This window comes from Neovison vison, chromosome 7 (genome assembly GCF_020171115.1).
Source record: "Neovison vison isolate M4711 chromosome 7, ASM_NN_V1, whole genome shotgun sequence".
In the NCBI taxonomy this organism is placed as follows: Eukaryota; Metazoa; Chordata; class Mammalia; order Carnivora; family Mustelidae; genus Neogale; species Neogale vison.
Window position 1 is genome coordinate 109,311 of NC_058097.1, and position 21,110 is coordinate 130,420.

A 21,110-nucleotide genomic window follows, 5' to 3' on the forward strand; every position below is an offset into this window, starting at 1 on the left:
TTTGCTGTTACCATGTTTTATTTTGTCTTCCAGAGATTTGGGCAGCTGCTTTCACAGCCAAGGTCACTAGGCTGGGCTCTCCTGGAGGCAGCCCTCTGCACTGCCCTCCTCACGCCCCCGGCTCCAGCCCTTCAGCCCCTGGGGAAGGGAGACGTCCTCCTGCAGGCTGCCGGTGCCTTGGTGCCTTGCACAGACTGCTCACAGAGGCCGGTTCTCCACAGAGGGCCGGGACCCAGCAGCACCTCCTCCAGCAGCACCTGCCCACCTAGAAATCACAGTTGCCCGTCACAGAGCTGCTCCCAGAACAGCGGGTACTGCGGGTACTGCCAAGGCAAACCCCAAGCCCAACATCCCAGGAGGACGGGAGAGCCCCAGGCCAGGACCCGCCTCACTCACCCACTCCAGCTGCTCTCGGCACCGGGTCAGCAGGTCCAGGTCCCGCTTGCCGGCGCTCACAGGGGCCCCACCTGCTCAGCAATGAGCTGGCCCGTGGCCTCGCCATCCGGCTTCCCTACCAGCATCTCGCCTCGCCGGTAGAGGTCACAGTACACCTGTCCCAGCTCTTCGCTCATCCGAAGCGCACAATCTGGAAACAAGGAGGTGGGGGTGAGCCACGCAGAGCCCCCAACGAGGGCGGCTGCCCTTTACCTGGGCGGAGGCGCCCTGGGTGCCTTTCCTCAAGTCATCCTGGGCCCCTGGGTGAGCCACCCAAAACACAGCTGCTCAGCCACCCTGCCCCCAGCATCATGCACATGAGGTCAAAGGGCTGCTCCCGTGTGGACAGATACTGCTCCCTGGGCAAACACTGGGCACAGCGGAGCCCTCTGCCCCGGGGGATGATGGACGCCTGGAAGACACAGGCAGGCAGTGCCTGTGGTCCCAGCCTCTACTCCCCATGCAGAGCTCCTGCCCCTTCCAGGTCCCACCTCTGAAGCATCCCAGACCAATGTGCCCTACTATGACCACTGGCCACAAGGGCATGGGAGGAGGAGACAGGATTTGGTGGGTCTGGGTGGGGTCACCCCAAAGATTAGCACGGAAACCACCTCCGTCCTATCAGTCCTCAGGACGTTCTCACAGAGCCAACCTTTTGGGTCCAAAGCTTAGAAGTGAGCCAAGTTTAACATCAAATCTCTGGGGTGTCAGGAGTCCGCCATCGAGACCCCACTGGGAGTCAACACCCTGCTCCTTACTGCTACACATCCCTGGACAATCTTTTGAACCCAATTCTAAACCACTACATTCCTTGAAAAGTAAAAGGGCGGCCGCTGTGAACATACCGCGCCCTCATGACCAGAGGCCACACACAGTCACCTGGGGAAGGTAAACACCCAAACTGACCTCCAGCACGGGGTCCACAGGATTCAGGAATCAGCCCAGTGCCAAGTGTCCGGCCTCAGGGGAGGCCACGGTCACTCTCTCACGGGCCGCACACCTGCGTCTTCTTCTCGAGGCCTAAATATCAGATTCCCAGGCCAGTGAGAGGCAGAGGAAAAAGGGGCAGCCGGGATGTGGTGCCAAATCCCCAGCCTCCACTGATGGGAGTGCTGGGAACCCATCAGAGCCTCTGCTCAGCCAGTGCAGACGCACAGCCCGTCCGCTACAGACTCCCAGGCCCCACCAGACCCTGCGCGGCCCTCCACTCTGCAGAAACCCCACCTCCCCCAGGGTGCAGACGGTGTCCCCCGCCCACACTCTGCACGTAGCACACAGCTTCCGGAGGCCTGTTCTCAGCCCATGTGATTAGCTCTCTTCTCTGGCTTGCTAAGTGACCCAGAAGCATGGAGACCAATGCCTCCTACGCCCTAGCTTATAAGCAGTTATCAGTCCACAGAAAAGGCATAAACTCCCACTGGGCCCAGCTTCACGACTGGTCAGCTCAGCAGCATGGTGGGGCCAAGCCTCCAGAAGCCGTGGAGACGTCCTGGGCTACCAGACACTCCACACTTGTCTACACACGCTGCACTTCGCTAAGGAACTCAAGACACCGCAGCACCGCCGACCTGTCCGTGGTTCTCAGACCCATCAGGCTGACTGCAAAGGGCAGCCACTGGCCCCCAGGACAGTGCCCTGATCCTCATCCCCAGGAAGGCACTCCAAAGCCCCGAACCCATGGACTGCAGCTCCCGGGGCTGCTGAGTGGGAGCCGGGAGGCCAGGCAGGTGTTGCTGGGAGGAACCACACACACCTGCACCCACCCACCTTCAGAGAACTGTCTCTGGAAGGAAGACCCTAGGGAACCCCCTTCTCCCATATGCAGTCAGCATCCAAACCAGGGCGGGACCCGCTGCCCTGGAGCCCTCATCTCTCTGAGATTCCAAATGGAGCTCTAGACACAGCAGGAAAGCTGAAAGATTCCCAAGTCCCAAATTCTGGTTTGGAAAACTGTCCGCAGCTCCTGTGTGCTAAAGCAAAGCTGGGGCCCCAGCGTGAGCCAAAGACCAGAGCTCAAAGGCCCCCCAGCTCAAGACCAAAGACCCTCTCGGTGGCCCAGACAGAGCACTGCTCCAGGACACAAGAACCCAGGGGGGTATCCATACGTCATTTTTTATGGCTGAATAATATTCCGTGATACATACACACATTTTGGTTATCCATTCTTGTATCAATGGACATGTTAACATTCCCCATGTTAACATTCATGTACAAGTCTTCACGTGGCCATGTTTTCAGTTCTCTTGGGTAGACACCGATGACTACAACTGCCGGGTCATACGGCAACTCTGTATTTTACTTTCTGGAGGACAAACAGATGTCTACAGCCTGTTTCACAGGCCCACCAGCAACATATTAGGGGTCGTGTGTCTGCGTGTCCCTGCCAACCCCTCTAACTTCTACAGCCATCCTGCTGGGAGTGAAGTCCTAGTTCATTGTGGTTTTGAGTTGCATTTTTTTTTTTTTAAAGATTTTATTTATTTATTTGACAGAAAGAAATCACAAGTAGGTGGAGAGGCAGGCAGAGAGAGAGAGAGAGAGAGAGAAGCAGGCTTCCTGCTGAGCAGAGAGCCCGATGCGGGGCTCGATCCCAGGACCCTGAGATCATGACCTGAGCAGAAGGCAGCGGCTTAACCCACTGAGCCACCCAGGCGCCCCAAGTTGCATTTTCCTAATAAATAACTTTTTCCTAATAAATAACATACTTTTTGGCCATTTGCATATCTTCTCCAGAAAAATGTATATTCTAACCTTTTACCCTTTTTTTTTTAAAGATTTTATTTATTTATTTGACAGACAGAGATCACAAGTAGGCAGAGAGGCAGGCAGAGAGAGAGAGGAAGCAGGCTCCCCGCTGAGTAGAGAGCCCAACGTGGGGCTTGATCCCAGGACCCTGGGATCATGACCTGAGCCAAAGGCAGAGGCTTCAAGCCTCTGAGCCACCCAGGCGCCCCCTTTTGCCCATTTTTAAACTGGGTTCTATATTCTGGATTCTAGACCCTGACTTACCAGACACAGGATTTTCAAATATTTTCTTCCATTCTACACACTGCCTTTTTATTCACTGAACAGTGTCCTTTGATACACGAGAATCTTAATCTGGCTAAGTCTCATTTATTTTTTCACCTGCTGCGTGTGCTTCTGGTGCCACATTTAAGGAACCACTGCCAAGACTAAGTCATTAAGGGACGCCTGGGTGACTCAATTGGTTAAGCGGCTGCCTTCGGCTCAGGTCATGATCCCAGGGTCCTGGGATCGAGTCCCACATCCGGCTCCTTGCTCGGCAGGGAGCCTGCTTCTCCCTCTGCCTCTGCCTGCCATTCTGTCTGTCTGTGCTCGCTCTCTCTCCCTCTCTCTCTGACAAATAAATAAATAAAATCTTTAAAAAAAAAAAAAAAGACTAAGTCATTAAGATGTGGTTTCCCATCGTCTCTTGTAGCCACATCATAATCCAAGCTCTTAAATTCAGGTCTTTTACCCATTCTGAGCTAACTCAAGAAGTGCAAGGGTCCATTTTCGTTCTTTTGTATGTGGACATCTCACTGTCCCAGTACTTTCTGTTGAAGCCACTGTCCTTACCCCTACTGAATGGTCTCCATGCCCTTGACAAAAATCAACTCAATAAAGATGTACAAGCTTATATCTGCAATCTGTGTTCTTGGATTTTATTCTACTAGTCTAGGTCTGACCTTATGTCCTGTTTTTTTCATTGACCTTTCTGGCAAGTTCTGAAATAGGAACATGGGAGACCCCAACTCAGCCTCCATTTATGGGACTGTTTTGGCTACTCAGGCCTCTTGCAGTTCTATGTGAATTGTAAGATCTGCTTTTCCATTTCTGGCTTTAGTTAACTACACAAATGCTCTGCTTCTGTGTATCTCCTTCCCTCCACACCTCTAGAGCATCACCATCAAAGATGACAACTTTCTGCATCACAAACCTATTAACAGAAAATGTATTACCGTTTTATACATTTGTCTTAAAAATTGCATAGAGAAAAACAGGAGTTACACACCAAAAATGCAGCGATACTGGCCTTCGAATTTCCCTATATTCCTTTTGTATTTTACCTGCACCAACGTGACCTCTTTGTGCGGCCTCAAGTGCCGGGCTAGCATCCTTTCATTTCAGCGGAAGATGGTCTTTAGCTCCCTGCCTAAACATAATGAACCACCTTATCTTTTCAGGATCTGGCCAGGTCTCCATCTCCCCTTCCTTCTTCAAGGGCAGTTTTGCCAGATCCAGAACTCTGCTAACAGCGTTTTCTTTCAGGGACCTCAAACTCGTCACCCTACTGTGTTCTGGCCGTCGGAGTTTCTAACGAGCAACGGGTTCTTAGTGTCATGAAGACCCTTTGTACACCGCGTCCTCTCTCCTCCTGGAGTCAAGAGTCTCCCTTTCTTTGGCTTTAGCAGTGAGAACATACGGAGTCTCTGGGCAGATCTCGGAGTTAGTCCCTACCTGAAACTCACTGAACTTCTTGGAAATGTAGATTCGTGTCTTTTGTCCAATCTGGGATGTGCTGAACCATCACCACCTCTTCATATCTTCTCTCTGCCCCTTTTCCTCTCTCTTCTCCCTCTGGGGCTGCTGTATTACGGATGCCCCATGTGGGCCTAGATTCTGCTCATTGTCCGCTCTCTTTCTGCTCAGACTGGGTAATGTCATTAGACCAATCTCCAAGTTCGCTGATTTTTTCTTCTCCTGCTCACATCTGCCACTGGGCCCTCTCGTGAACTTCATCTCCATCATGTACCTTTCTGCTCCAGAACCTGTGTCTGGGTTACTTTTGGTAATTTCTGTTTCTTTACTAACATTCTCTTTGTTGAGATAAACAGTTCTTCTGGTCCCCCTGGGCTCTTTGGGGATGCACATTTAAGACTTTGTCCTAGTAAGCCGAATGTCTGTGCTACCTTGGGGATGGTTTCTGTCCATTTTTCCCCATGAATGAACCATACTTACTGTTTCTTTGCATATTCTGTATTTTTTGATGATTCATTAGCCAAGTTTTAAAATGACCTTTTTTCTTTCACTTTACTATATTATGGCGCGAAGAATGAGCAGAGATGGTAGAAGGGAACTTTACCATCGGGTTCCCAAAGAACACCAGGTTTAAAATGCCTGGATGGGCCACACGAGGGCCTGCCGCACAGGTGGAGAGGCGGGCTCAACAGTACAGGCCCATCGGAGCGCTGCAGTTACCACTTGGTTCTATGGCTCCGGAGAAGGTGTCCAGAGTTGACTCCAAGAATCCCCCACGTGCCCTTCTGTGTGTGAGGACTACCTTGCGATGCCCACCTCCAAAAGGCTTCGACAGCCTCTCAGGGACAGCGGGGTCATATGATCAGCAGAGAGAGGAGAGCAGCTCCACGAGGCGGCCTCCTCAGGACCCTGTGAGGCAGTTCCCCATGAGGGCAGTTCCAGTCATCCTGCCAAGTCACCCCAGCCAATGGGCAGCCTCTAATGCTCATCGGGGAAGAACAGAGTCTGGAAGGCCTACGCCAGTTTCTTAACTTTGGTGTGCAAGTGGACGTGCGTGTCACACAGGAAGAGAGCAAAAAGCACATTCTTGGCCGGAAACAGACCAGGTCCTTTGTGCACCCGCCGGATCGGGTGAGAATGCCTCACTCATCACCCACATGTGACCTGACCTCGGCCCTCGCCCCGCAGTGGGCAGGACACTGGGGAGACAGCAGCAGGGCGGCAGGAGACAAGGCTCCGCAGCACAACGTCCCTGGGAGGCAGGAGCAGTGGCCCACAATGCGTCACAGTCGTCATGAGACTGGCAACGGGCTGCTGAGTAGGGAAAAACCGGGGAGGGAAGCCCCCTGGAAAAGCCCACGAGTCCCAGTGCTTAAACCACCCTGGGAGGGAAATGAGTTTCCTAGCACAGGATCTTGGATCTTAAGGACAAAGAAAAGAGAAAAGAGCACAGCTCACTTCAGTGGGTCTGTCCTCAGACATCAGTTGGGCCTCTGCAGCAAAAAGTTACCAAGTCTGAAGAGAATCGAGCTAGAAATTCAAATGGGCACAAATCTTAGCTTTGGGGCTCGTCATCTCTAAGGACTGATTTGTCTCAACAGATTCAAAGTTCTACAGACAAAGATGGACACCTGCCAGGACCAAACAGCACAATCACAAAGCACGCACCAATCCCATGGGCCGCCCCCACCACCCCTAACGCCCGCCCCACAGGCAAGAGCCCCGGCCTGGCCAGCACTTACCCGGGAAGCAGCACACGAGCACCAGGAGCTTTCCCGCTAGCATGTCCTTCTGGAGGCTCTTGTCTAGCTTCAGCGGGCACAGGTGGACTCTGAAGATGGAGGACCTGCCTCTGACGTCAGGGGTGCCTAGCGCGGAGAGAGACCCACAGACACGGCAGAGTCACCTGCAGCCACACTGCAAACTCTGCAGGACAGCCTGGGGCTCCAGGCAGCCTCCCTGCTGTGCCCATGCTTCACACTCAATCATTCAACTAGGCAGCAAGGACACAGATATCCCAAAGCTCACGTACACTAAGCTCCTGAATGCAGTACGACCCCCTCCGACTGCTGCCTCTGACCAACACCAAACCCGATCCCAGGGCCGGGACCCAACAGTGAACAAGACGAGGACTGCCCTGGGCAGCAGGGGAGTCCACACAGGACGGACGCATTCTCACAGATGGAAAGAGCCAGCCGTCGGAGGAAGAGACGAGGGTGAGCCCTTCTCTTCTAAACATTCCTACCACACCACGCCAAGACAAGAGCTGAAGAATAGGAGTCTGCCGTACCACTCCCCCCTGTACGGATGTGTCTGCAGGCCCCACCACATGTGTTACTCCCAAAAGTGGATCGCCAGGACACAGGAACTGGCAGCAACCAAGGGCATCCGTGAGCCTCCACTATCTCCAAATGTTAACATTAATTGCCGCAGGAGCCTGATAAGGAAACTGCCTCCATGGGGCGCCTGGGTGGCTCAGTGGGTTAAAGCCGCTGCCTTCGGCTCAGATCATGATCCCAGGGTCCTGGGATGGAGCTCTGCATCAGGCTCTCTGCTCAGCGGGAGCCTGCTTCCTCCTCTCTCTCTGCCTGCCTCTCTGCCTCCTTGTGATCTCTGTGTGTCAAATAAATCAATCTTCAAAAAAAAAAAAAAAAGGAAACTGCCTCCAAACACAAAGGTAATGATCTAACCTGACTTTTAACCCAAGGACGTGAAGACCCAACCCTGAATACCAAGTGACCAGCATGCTCACCGACACGCAACACGCAGTCAGACAGGCCGGGCTGCGTCAGGGCCGGGTGGAGGAGGGCAGGGCAGCTGGGGCCAGCCAGCACCACAGCGCTCGTGGAGAGGCGAACCCTGGGCAGGAGAAGCAAGTGAACCCAAGAAGAGAGCTCAGGCGGTGCCCACGAGGACAGCACTGTGTACCTAGCTGTCCTTCTCCCTTGGGTGCTGAGAGCAGGTCCTCTTCCGCACAGATGCCTGTCCTGCCAGGTCCACTGGCCACCCTGAGTGGCCCTTCGCTGGCTCGCCCTCTGCTTCCTCCACACTGCCAGCAGAGGCTGCTTACCAGGGCACGCGCTCATGCCCAGGGCTGGCTCTGAGAGCCTCTCGCTCTGAGCATTCACAGGCAGGCACCCAGCAGCACACCCCTGGCTCTGGTACTGGCCGACCCCACTGCTCTGGCTGAGACACAGCTGTCAAAGAGTAACCAGACCCTCCTCAGCTAACAGGGATCTCCATGTCCCGGTCTCAGGGTGTGGACCCCCACCGTGACTCATCACTGGTTCCTGACAGCCTGATGCCACCTGTTACCCCCACCCAGGGAGTGAGGAGACCCTCCGCTGTCAGTGCCCCAGCCACCTGCCGAGGCCTCCATCCGGCCGGCCCTGCTGGACTTACAAGGAGCTGGCCTACTCCAGGGCAGGGCAGGCTGCCGAGAGAAGAAGGCTGGTGCCCCCACCCACTGTCCCCCCTGAATGGTCCCTCCCATCAGTCCTCTGAGATCTCAGAACAGAATCATCATCAAATTCTGAGGATAATGGAAGATTCTGGAAATGTTTTGGTCTGCGCAGAAAGAAAATAACACAGCAGGCCGAACAGTTCATCCTCTCAGGGTCAGCTTCCAGGGCAGCCCTCAGCGCACTCTGGGACCGGAGGTTTGGGAGGGGCTGTCCATGCCTCGACGGCGGGCGCAGACAGTAGTGTGTGCTGTGCGTCTGCGGGACGGCGGCACGAACTGAGTACAGAGTGAACACACCCGTGTGTCGCCGCAGCTCCACGAAGGGAGATCGGCACCCCCCGCCCCGTCCTCAGGGAGGCTGCAGCCGACCTCCCTTTCCACAGCCTTCCCTGCACAGACCCTGTTCTGGGTCTGGCGTCAGTCGCAGTCACGGACATGCACACACCTGAGGCTCTGGGTGTCCTCGTAGTGAACCCCCGAACCCAGGGAATTCCCGGCAACCCCAAAGTGAAGATCCAAACTTGCCACCAAATTCTCCAAATTTGAAAAGTAGCATCAACACTAGACGTTTCCAGGGAAGCTTCAGCACGCCTAACAAGCTCCCAGACACACTTGGCTGGAACCACTCTGAGGAAGAGTCTTAACCAGGAGAGAGATTTTGGGACAAGGCAGGCCTGCCCACGCATGCGATTCTGAGTCCAGGAAGACACCAGGAGAGGCTGAGACAGGAAGCAACACATGCTCCAACGGCACCACCCTGTGGGCACCAAGGCCTAGGAGAGGAGGGGCAGGGGAGCCCCCATCTGGCCGGTCCACCTCCCCAACAGGACTTCCGCCACCGCACCGCTGCTAACCCCTCCTGCTGCTGGGCCACAGGCAGGGTACATGGACCCCTCATCCTATCGCTGACTCCTGGGGCCAGTGTTGATCTAACACAGCTTTCTCCACTACCTCTGCTGGGAAGCAGCCTTCTAAAAACGGACCCATCAAGGATTCTCACCCAGGGAGTTTACAGGAACAAAAGGCTGGAGGAGGGCCTAGCGGTGCTGACGGCACAGACCTGGTCTCAGCGCGGTCACTGGCAGCCGCTCACTGTCCAGCTCCACAAGCATCTGGTTCAGTGTGTTCTCCTGCTCATTCCGGGCTCCACGGTGCCCCTGGCCTTGCTTCCCGCCAATGGCATCAATCTCATCAATAAGTAAGATACAAGGAGCGTTTTTTTCGAGCCACTGCAAACATGTTACAAACCTGAAATAGGAATCCACACAGAGAACTGGTTTTGCTGCTTGTATGAAAACAAGGGCGGTGTGTGCTAAGCCAAGCCCTCGTCTGGAACCCCACCCTGATCCAGTATCTGTGGCAAGCTCTGTGCTCACTGCCAGGGCCACACAAAACGCATCCACCTACCCTCGCTGGCCCACGCCAACCAACATTTCCAGGAACTCCGACCCATTCACGGTGATGAAGGGCACACTGGCCTCCCCCGCAGTCACTCTGTCAAGAAGCGTTCTGCCAGTACCAAGAAGACTCACAAGCACTGCTCCCTAAAACAGAAAGGTGATGCCTGGTTCTTCAAGGGAACAGATGGAACCCAAAGAAAGTCCCATTTTTGCATACACATGCAACAGGTGACTTCTAGGCGTCACTACCAAGAATCCCACAAGATGATACACCACTCAGAGTCTGGGATTTTCCTTTCAATATCTTCTGCTTAGAAAATTAACGCATGCTTACCATAAAAAGTTCAAACACTGCGGATACATGAAGGCCCATCCGGCTAAGCAGGTCATTTCTTCACAATAGCTCCTCGGCACAAGGCTTGCTGGATCAAAGCGTCTGAATGTGTATTTTAAGTTACTGTCCACGTGCTCTACAAAAGAGTGACGCAGTTTCTCTCTCCCACCAGGAAGAACAAGAGCCCAGCCCCTCACATCGGAGGCCACAGCCTGTCTGCACAGCTTTACCACGGGCTGGTCTCAACCGCAGAAATGCTGACTCAGGCACTTCAGCCGCTGCCCAGGCCAACCGTGGACACCACACTGTGTCTTCCTGTCTGTGACCTGCCTTCTCCAGTGCTGACTTAAGGTACTGGTTTTTTGTTTTTTTTTTTTTAAAGATTTTATTTATTTATTTGATACAGAGAGATCACAAGTAGGCAGAGAGGCAGGCAGAGAGAGAGGAGGAAGCAGGCTCCCCTCTGAGTAGAGAGCCCGATGCGGGGCTCGATCCCAGGACCCTGGGATCATGACCTGAGCCGAAGGCAGAGGCTTTAACCCACTGAGCCACCCAGGCGCCCCAGGTACTGTTTTTTTTTTTTAAAGATTTTATTTATGTGACAGAAAGAGAGACAGCAAGAGAGAGAGCACAAGCAGGGGGAGCAGCTGGCAGAGGGAGAGGGAGAAGCAGACTCCCCAGTGCGCAGGGAGCCCGATGCCGGGCTCGATCCCAGGACCCTGAGATCATGACCTGAGCCAAAGGCAGCCGCTTAACTGACTGAGCCCCCTAGGTGACCCTGACTTAAGGTTTAAAATCATCAATTTGCACTCTGGTAACACACCTCAGTGTTCCCTTTACGGATTACCATCATGCCTGAAAATTGAAAAGAGATTTAAAGCAGGGAGCTTCTACTGCTCCATTTCTAGTCAAGGGTGCAGGTTAGCATCTCATCACCTCAAAGGAGACCATAACCTTTATTTTTTAAGTCTTTTAGAACCAAGACAAAATACTCATGAAAAGGTAGGAGAAAGGGAGTCACAGAACTCAAACCCACAACACGGTGTTGGACCCCACGTCCCCACGAACACGGATGAGGGATCCATCTCTGTCTGTCGTGTGACCACATGCAGAGCCAATTCTTCTAGACAAGGAGGCACGTGTGCCCACATCTACTGTAGGTCATCTTAGGAAGTCATCCAACTTCACACCCAGGAGGAGCTGAAAAGCCATGTGGGCGCCAACACCCTCAGCCCCCCACACAGGGACAGAGCCCAGCTTGGGTTAGCGCACTCTGGGTGACCTGCCCGCCCCACGCACTCTCCACAGTACACACAAGCGGCCAGGCATCTTGAAAGGGAAAGCCAAGCCATCCCCTGCAGAGCCAAGGTGAACAGCAGCTGGGCTGGGTGCAGGACCTACACCTTTGTTGCACACACGTGCTTGCCAGTGAACACGTTCCAGACTACAGACCAGACATGCAACAGCCCACCCTCTAGTCCCCGGGCTCACCATGGTCCAGAATTTGTTGCTGTTCTGCAGAACAAACTGTCCGGAGGCAACCACCCTTCGGGGAGGAGCTGAAGAAAGCCAGAGCTACCGCAACGGGCTGTGTGCTAAGCGTCGTCGACTCCAGGAGCTCTTTGCTTGGTCCACAGCCCAGGCACAACGGAACGATCTGTGAGTTGATTTCCTGTAAGATGAAAATCCTTCTGGGAAAAGGACTCCTAGTTTATCAGGGTTCCCAAGGGTCCATGACACCAAAAGGCAGCAGGAGAAAGACCCAGAGCCAGAATCACCGCGGCTCCATCTCCTCAATGCAACGACCAGACCCACACCCATACCACACCCCCATGCACAGCACGGTCAAGAGCTTACCACGAGGGCGCCTGGGTGGCTCAGTGGGTTAGGCCGCTGCCTTCGGCTCAGGTCATGATCTCAGGGTCCTGGGATCGAGTCCCGCATCGGGCTCTCTGCTCAGCGGGGAGCCTGCTTCCCCCTCTCTCTGCCTGCCTCTCTGCCTACTTGTGATTTCTCTCTGTCAAATAAATAAATAAAATCTTTTTTTTTTTAAAGATTTTATTTATTTATTTGAGAGAGAGAGACAGTGAGAGAGAGCACGAGCGAGGAGAAGGTCAGAGAGCGAAGCAGACTCCCCATGGAGCTGGGAGCCTGATGCGGGACTCGATCCCGGGACTCCAGGATCACGCCCTGAGCCGAAGGCAGTCGTCCAACCAACTGCGCCACCCAGGCGTCCCAATAAATAAAATCTTTAAAAAAAAAAAAAAAAAAGAGCTTACCACAAGGCAGATATATCCGATCCCAACCCTTTTTATGCACATTGTACTTGCTATTGTAATGATGTTACTTAACATTGTGTAAACTAATAAAACAGAAGTTAAAAAAAGGTTGCTTCTTCAAAAACTAAGTAGTTGGCTTTGGATAATAAAGCAATAAAGGCAAATAGCTTTAAAAAAAAAGTCAAACTGAGTGAGAAATTTCTAAAAGTCAAAAAAAAACAGAAAATACACTCAGCTTGCTTTGCTTCTAAGTTCTCACTTCATTTAGAGGAACAAACCTGTAAATAACATGTGTTTGGTTTTTTGGTTTTTGTTTTGTTTTGTAGAGGACATGTTTATGCAGGGCATTTAACAACAGATTTCTGCCACTGGAACCAAACTGGGAGGAAGGGCGGGCCTGGAAAAGGCCAATAAAGGGACGTGCCTGCCGTGAACCCAAACACAAGTCTCACAAGGGTTTATACTGTTCCCAGGACACTAGAGCCTCACGGTTCAAAAATGTGAACTCCCTGTGATTTCATGCAGACCATTCTGACCTGGCAGATGCTACTTCCTGTGACTGATAAAATGCACACTCTCTACCAAAAGCGAAGCGGTCCCGCATCTGTGCGCACCGAACCATACTGAGCTCCGGCTTTCACTTGGCACTCAGAACACCAGCACATTTTCTGAAATCAGTTCCTCTGGAATGTTGGCTCCTAAGTCCTGATACTGCTTGGGATTCTCCAGGAAATTCACAAACTCCATCATCTCCAACTTGGCCTCTCACAACCAACTACATCCAAAAATCGCATGTCCACACTGTTCCTCAAGGCCCTGGGCAGTTGTCTCCCCAGCACGGATGAGGCCCCCTCAGGACCTGCCACACCCAGCCCCCATTAGGACCTTCCTCACAACACAGAGGAGGACACCCACTAGGAGAAGGCGGGGGGCACCAGGCTTTGCACGAAAGAGCTGGAAGACCCAAGAAAACCATTCGTTGGTTTCCTTGGGAGAAAGGCTGTGAGCAGCAGAATGCTTTGACGCCTGGTTCTGCTGTACAAGGGAGCAGTTTCCTCTACAAAGGAGCAAAGCCTGGGGTCACCTGGGTGGCTCAGTAAAGCAGCTGACTTCAGCTAAGGTTGTGATCTCAGGGTCCTGGGAGTAAGCCCCAAGTCAGCCCCCAGTTAGGCCTGCAGCCCCTGCATTCAACAGGGAGTCAGCTTTCCCTTCCCCTCTCTCCCTCTGCCCTTTCCCCAACTCGTGCCCTCCTCGCTCTCTAATCATCGTTTTCTAAGCTTTTTTTTTTTTTTTAAGATTTTATTTATTTTGACAGAGAAAGAGAAGGAGGGAGAGCGAGCGCGCGCGCACAAGCAGGGGGAGCGGCAGGCGCAGGGAGCCCGATCCGGTTCTAAGCCACGACCCCAGATCGTGACCGGAGAGGAAGGCAGACGCTTACCTGACCAAGCCACCCAGGCCCCCCTCAAATAAATAATCTTAAAAACAAAAGCAAACATGCCCAAGCCTAGACACAGCATGCAGCCCTCCCCGCGTACTGAGGCTCTCAGCCCACACACACCTGTGTGCCCAGTCTCACCTGGAATTGGCCCGTGGGGTTGGGAGGATGACCCCCACCAGACTCGCACAGCCTCCTCTCGGCGGAGCCCTACCCAGCCTGTCATAGTGTGTCCTTAACACTGCCTTGCTCAGTGTTTCCCCAGCCAATTCCTTCCTCGATAAAAACAGAGTTAATGCCGACTACACACTGAGCCAGCAGATTCAGGTACAGATGCCTGTAGTACACGCTTAAAGGAAGTGAGCTCCACAGCCCATCAGGCACTGAGCTGTTCTGAGCTCTGAACCAGAGGCCCCAGACTGGAGCCCCGGCCGCCCACCCGCCCTTCTCGGCGGTAGAGACTCTTGCCGCTGGGCTTCAGCGCCGGCTCCCCGTAAGCAGTCTCCAGGCTCGCTCCCAGGTGTCAGCACCGCCAATGCTGGACACACAAACTGCCGCGGGACCCGAGAAGCGAGAGCAGATTCAGGCGGCCGTCCACAGCCGTGGCCTCCTCCGAGCTCCTCCCGCTTCAGCAGTGCTGGAGTCTAGCCTCCGTCACGGCCCCCAAGCCAGAGGCTCTGGTTTGGCGTGAAGGACAAGCTCCAACAACCACTCTATTTTGCCTCCGCCCCTTCCTTCTAGTCCTGATGGTGTTCTCAATCTTGGCTCGTGGTTCTCACATGTCACTTGACAAACCAAATCACAGTGACGAGTCCTACACTGGGACAGTGCCCATCTTGGAACACGGCTACAGATACCTAACAAAGCACTAAACCACCACACCGGCTGCTGTTCCGTAGTGAAACCAGGAGATGCATCCTTCTGAAAAAAACAGAAAACTATACTTTACATTAAAAAAGCAAAACCAGGCGTCTTCCTGGCTTGTCTTCAGCGTTTTTGTTCAGAGAGCAGCCAATAGCAAGATGTCTTCGGGACATGCCGAAATTGGGCATCCCGCCCCCAACTTCAAAGCCACGGCTGCTGTGCCAGATGGCCAGTTCAAAGACCTCAGCCTATCTGACCACAAAGGAAAACACGTTGTGCTTTTCTTTTACCCTCTTGACTTCACCTTTATGTGTACCACGGAGATCACTGCTTTCAGTGACAGGGCAGAAGAATTTAAGAAACTATTGTCGGTGCGCCTGGGTGGCTCAGTGGGTTAAGCCTCTGCCTCCAGCTCAGGTCATGGTCCCAGGGTCCTGGGATCGAGCCCCACATCAGGCTCCCTGCTCAGCGGGGAGCCTACTTCTTCCTCACTCTCTGCCTGCCTCTCTGCCTGCTTGTGATTTCTGTGTGTCAAATAAATAAAATCTTTAAATAAATAAATAAAATCTTTTAAAAAAAAAAGAAAGAAACTCTACTGTCAAGTGATCGGTGCTTCTGTGGATTCTCATTTCTGTCACCTGGCATGGATCAACACACCCAAGAAACAAGGAGGACTGGGACCCATGAACGTTCGCTCAGTATCAGACCCCAAGCGTACCATTGCTCAGGACTATGGAGTCGTAAAGGCTGATGAAGGCATCTCGTTCAGGGGCCTCTTTACCATTGATGATAAAGGCATCCTTGGGCAGATCACTGTAAATGACCTACCCGCTGTCCGCTCTGTGGCTGAGACTCTGTGATGGTTCAGGCCTTCCAGTTTACCGACAGGCATGGGGAAGTGTGCCCAGCTGGTTGGAAGCCTGGCAGTGATGCCATCAAGCCTGGTGTCCAAAAGAGCAGAAAATATTTCTCTAAGCAGAAGTGAGCCCCGGGCCATTTTAGGGCTGGGCTGCAGTGGGTGGTCATGAAAACAATATCTCTTTTGCACTATTGTTATGCTTAAGACACAAGACTTTAGACTTTGTGCAGATGTGGTATGGGATGGGACAGGCCTTTCCTGCAGGGACTGGGGAGACCAGCCTTTCTTCCTCTGGAGAGAATGGCCTGAACTGTGTTACAGGGCAGGCCAACTGGGATGTACAGTAGTAGGGCAACACTTTTAATCTTCTTTTGTTTCTATTAAACTTGAACTGAAAAAAAAATTAAAATTAAAATTAAAAAATTAAAAAGCAAAAACAAAAAATACTCTACTGCAGGAACGTTCACCCCTGAACCTGCCCCTCACCTCAGATGCCGTCCCAGGGGCAGGAATGACAGGCACAAACCGTCTGTCCATGTAACAGCAGAGGTGACACACAGGGCACTGAGCAGCTAACCACGGGCCTCCATGCTCGGTCACAGCCCACAGGCACAGACCACAGCTCTGTCGTGGCCTGCATTCGGCAGACAGATGGGTGTCGGATGTCGTTCTCCTAATAACAGGAACGCTTTCAGCCAGCAATATGAACCTATTTCCATTTTGATACACAGAAACCAATTCAGGAGCAGGAATGGGAACCTGGTATGTCCAGGCGTTAAGATTGCATACTGCCTTAAAAATCCAAAGGCCAGGGGCACCTGGGTGGCTCAGTGTGTTAAGCCGCTGCCTTCGGCTCAGGTCATGATCCCAGGGTCCTGGGATCGAGCCCCACGTTGGGCTCTCTGCTCAGCAGGGAGCCTGCTTCCTCCCCTCTCTCTCTCTGCCTTCCTCTCTGTCTGCTTGTGATCTCTGTCTGTCAAATAAATAAATAAATAAATCTTTAAAAAAAAAAAAAAAATCCAAAGGCCAGAGGCGCCTGCGCGGCTCAGTCGGTGAGGCCTCTGTGGACGGCTCAGGTCATGATCTCACAGTCCTGGGATCAAGCCCTGCACTGGGCTTCCTACTTGGCAAGGAGTCTGCCCCTTGCCCTGGCTCGTGCTCACTCCCCCTCCCTCCCTCTCTCCATCTCTCTCTCTCAAATAAATATGTTTTTTTTTTTTTAAGATTTTATTTGTTTATTTGACAGACAGAGATCACAAGTAGACAGAGAGGCAGGCAGAGCGAGAGAGAGGAGAAAGCAGGCTCCCCGCCGAGCAGAGAGCCCGATGCGGGACTCGATCCCAGGACCCTGAGATCATGACCTGAGCCGAAGGCAGCGGCTTAACCCACTGAGCCACCCAGGCGCCCCCAAATAAATATGTATTTTTTAAAAATCCAAAAGGGATGCAAACAGTCTTACACGAAGTACGGTGCCATGTTACATCCAGAGCGGTTCAGAAACCTTCCATCCGCCCAATGGCAGCCACCACAAGAAAACAGTGCCAGGGAGAAGGAAAATTCAGTCCCGAAGGCCCACAAGCTACCCCCAGCCATCTACAAGCAGACATGCCCTTCTGGGAAGCTCTTTGAAGACGCAGTTTAGGGGCGTGCCCCCTTTCGTTTTGCTATTCATTTGCTCTCAAAAGCATCTCAGACCATTACAACACAGCTCTTTCTGCAAAGTAAGTAAAGACTCAGGGTTGTGTGATGAGGACGTGTTCCCAGCTCTGGCATCTCATGACTGCCCCACAAAGCTCAATGGTCCCATTGTACAGCCTAATACTCGCTAAAGAAGGTCTTCAAAGAAACCCAACAGCTCAGCTTCTCTTCTGACACAAACTCCCCAGGCGGTAAGACCCCAACAACCCTCACAGTCATGAGACAAGAGCTGGGGTCATCCTCACAGCCCCCCTCAGGCTCCTGTCTCTTTCTGCCTGGATCACTCCCCGGTGACCTGTCTTAATTTCTCCAACACAGCACACTATCATCTGGGTGTTCATCCCAACCTGGGGAAGCCAGGGACGCAGGGGATAAAACAGGCAAGGAAGGTCACAATAAAAGCTCACCCTCGCTTAGTGCAGGATGCTCCTCCTTTATATTTTGTTTATTTCCCAAATACTTTTTGTCACAGACATGAAATATATTTTAATTAGGTAAAACAGCAAAGCTATTTTATTATTTTTTTTAAGATTTTTTTTTATTTATTTATTTGACAGAGAGAGATCACAAGTAGGCAGAGAGGCAAGCAGAGAGAGAGAGGAGGAAGCAGGCTCCCTGCTGAGCAGAGAGCCCGATGTGGGACTCGACCCCAGGACCCTGAGATCATGACCTGAGCCGAAGGCAGCGGCTTAACCCACTGAGCCACCCAGGCGCCCAGCAAAGCTATTTTAAATCAAAGATTGCTGCTTAAGTTTCAGGAAACTGTAGCTTCTCATTCCCAAATAAGCCCTTCACAAAAGGCTATCTGCTCCAGATCATGGGTGTGGAGATGCATCACGGGCTCAGGGGTGGTTGTGCGGAAGTTTCCTTGCTTCTGGGACATGCTGTGAGATCACAACTCTGGAGGGGGCAGAGGGCCTGGAGATAGTGCAGCAAGCCCCCGACTCCCGGCTGGACTTTCCCAGCCCACAAGTTCCTCCCCACAGCCCACAGTTCCTCCAAGTACACGGGAGAGGGCCCGTGGTCAGAGCCCGGGGAGAGCTTGCCACCACTGTGCACCAGAGGGACTGAGCACAGGACTGCATGAGGCAAGCCGGGGAAGGAACACCCCACCCTTCAGACCTCCGGCCCATGCCTCAGAACAAGCATGTCACTGTCAGCCATGCCAGACCTCAAGGGAACTCCGGAATCTGTCCAGAACACAGACAGGGGAGGACCCCTGTCTCACCCCTCCTCTCGTGCAGGAGGCAGGCCTTGGGAGACAGGAGTGGCAGCTACCATTCCCCTCCCCTGGAGGGGGCAAGGGCCTCTCTGAGGACAGACACGTGGACAGACAACAAAGACCTGAACCATAGTGCCTGGTGGGAAACCATGGTTTCCTACAAACACCATCACATAGGATTCCTGATCTTAACAGTGTGGTGTTTAGGGTAACGGGCAAAGGTGAACCAAGCCCTCTGCTCCTCCTGAGGTTTACACTCACTTCGCCCATGCTCAGCACCCCAGAGGAGAAGCGGAAGGTGCTGCCAGCCCGCACAGAGCCCGGAGTCGACAGTCGGGTCTGTCCTGCTTGGGGGCGACAGGGCAGGACTACACGTCACAGCCAAGGAACAAGGAAGTCGGGCCGTGGTGTGAAAGGGACATGCACCCGGGAGGAAAGTGGCCATGACACTGCTCCCAGTTCCTGGAAGAAGTCCAAGGGTGTCTCGTCCATACCCCAAGGCTGGGGCTTCTCAGGGTTAGACCTTGCAGAGCACACGCACGTGCACACACCACAGGGGTAAACAGACTGTAAACTCCCCTCACCAGACCTCTTGCCAGGGAGCACCGCACAACGTGCTTCCAGGTGATTTCCTTCCCAGAATCCAGCCACTGAAAAGTCCCATGGCAACATCGGCCCCTAAAACAGCCAGACTGCAGAAATCCTTGTCCTCCCCAGGTAACACCCCCGTGGGAGAAGAGAACACATTCTACGGTGCGACAAGAGAGGGTCCTTCATCAAACTGTAATTTCTTTCTTGAGACATTGTGAAAGACATCAACCAAATATGCCATCCTCACACTCCACCACGGGACCTCTGTGTGGGTGAAGTCAAAGCCGGTACTGGTGGGGAAAGACATCTGCGTGGTCCATGGGAGCACAGCAGAAGGAGCAGCTCAGCAGACCACCGAGGAAAAGCAGAACCTCCGCGAAGGGCCAGCATTTCTGTGGCTATCTCTTATCGGAGGCTTTTCTTTATGTATTTATTACGTTCCGTTAGCCAGCATACAGCACATCCTAAGTTTCTCACGTAGTGTTCAGCAATTCCTTAGCTGCGTGAAATACCCAGTGCTCATCACAACAGGTGCCCTCCTTAATGCCCATCCCCCGGTCACCCCATCCCCTGACTCCCCTCCCTTCTCTAATGTTCAGTTTGTTTCCCAGACTCCAGAGTCCCTCACGGTTTGTCTCCCTCTCTGATGTCCTCCCGTCCGGTTTTCCCTCTCCTCCCCTGTGGTCCTCCACACCTTTCCCCATGTTCCGCACGCGTGAAACCATATGGTAACATCTGGGTCTTTTAAAATTCAGATAGAAAAATAACAAAAAATTTAAAAATAAATAAAATTCAGATGGGGAAGCCCCGGGGGGTCTCAAATCAGTTGTGTCTGACTTCAGCTCAGGTCACGGTCCACCTCAAATAACATGGCATTCACCCCTCTCTATTCCCTTCTCCTCATTTTCTACTTCCCTTCTTCTACTTCCCTTCCCTTCACACCTCATTTAACCACCTAACACGCCACGGGACCCGCTTTTGTCTGGTTCTCCTCTGGTACAGCAGGGATAGGACAGCAAGATCACCAACGAGAAAATACCTGCATGGAAGCCTCCGGAACAGAAGCTTCCCTTGAGGAGTGTTAATGCTAGGGCTCCTCTTCTAGCTACACAGCAGATCCACTGTGTCTCCAGCTTTGGCACACCCTCTTCAGTCTACAAATAAGGCAGAGCGGCCCACGCGGCAGGGCGCTTGCCGGTCCTGTAGACCATGATGTCGCCAGCTTGTTGATGCTCAACAGATGAATGACTCAGTCTGTGGAGAAAACGCCAAGATCATCCAAGCTGCTTCATAACTAAAACTTCCATGAGGTCCACAGAAGTTCAGGGACTAGAGACACACCTGTGGGGATACATCAGCTACTGACTTCCACGGCGTGAACCAGAACAGCCCTCTGCAATGCTGAGATGCCAAAAGTAAAAGGCTCTGTTGTCAATGATATTTCTAGAAACAGAACTGACTCACACCGCCTCCAGAATGAATAAGGATGCAAGGGAAACATTCACTACTGAAGCCAGGACAGAAAATGAATCCATGAAATCCTTCTTCCTCTTTCACCACTGTCTGACAGCCACGATATTTTTCTTGGATCAAAACTCAGAAACTCCGTGTTTGTGCATTAGAAAAAAAATCAAGTCAACGGGATCGCTGCCCCCGGGCTGCATCAGTCAATACAGAAACAGAACGCGGCACCTGCGGCTCAGCGGCAGAGCTACCCACTCTCGGTTTCGGCTCAGGTCATGATCTCACGGGTCCTGAGAGGGACCTGCCTCAACCTCCTCGCTCAGCGGGGCATCTCCTTGAAGATTCTGTCCCCTGCCTCCCCCCGCCCTTGCTCTCTCTAAACCTTATTTTAAAATATTTTATTTAGGGGCGCCTGGGTGGCTCAGGGGGTTAAGCCGCTGCCTTCGGCTCAGGTCATGATCTCAGGGTCCTGGGATCGAGTCCCGCATCGGGCTCTCTGCTCAGCAGGGAGCCTGCTTCCTCCTCTCTCTGCCTGCCTCTCTGCCTACTTGTGATCTCTGTCTGTCAAATAAATAAACATTAAA

At 52.8% G+C, this 21,110-nt stretch overlaps 2 protein-coding genes and 1 pseudogene across 8 annotated transcripts in view; 1 reads left to right on the top strand and 2 right to left on the bottom strand.

Moving 5' to 3' along the window:
• Positions 1–21,110, bottom strand: part of LOC122911113 (AFG3-like protein 1) — a 21,880-nt gene continuing 770 nt past the window's right edge. For 4 of the 7 annotated variants that reach the window (XM_044255511.1, XM_044255512.1, XM_044255513.1 and 1 more), the window contains 7 exons: positions 11,606–11,786; positions 10,115–10,250; positions 9,788–9,924; positions 9,441–9,628; positions 6,660–6,785; positions 397–586; positions 1–265 (listed from right to left, as the gene is read on the bottom strand). In XM_044255511.1, the coding sequence (XP_044111446.1) occupies positions 453–586; positions 6,660–6,785; positions 9,441–9,628; positions 9,788–9,924; positions 10,115–10,153 (624 nt within the window). In that variant the 5' untranslated portion in view covers positions 10,154–10,250; positions 11,606–11,786 and the 3' untranslated portion in view covers positions 1–265; positions 397–452. The other 3 variants (XM_044255514.1, XM_044255509.1, XM_044255515.1) reach the window with 3 other exon arrangements.
• LOC122911115 lies at positions 14,851–15,677 on the top strand (annotated as a pseudogene).
• Positions 17,974–21,110, bottom strand: part of DEF8 (differentially expressed in FDCP 8 homolog) — a 26,309-nt gene continuing 23,172 nt past the window's right edge. The window contains exons 13-14 of the transcript XR_006385414.1: positions 20,102–20,316; positions 17,974–19,561 (exon numbers count right to left, since the gene is read on the bottom strand). The gene's annotated coding sequence lies outside the window, so the exon portion shown is untranslated. The remainder of the gene's footprint in view (positions 19,562–20,101; positions 20,317–21,110) is intronic.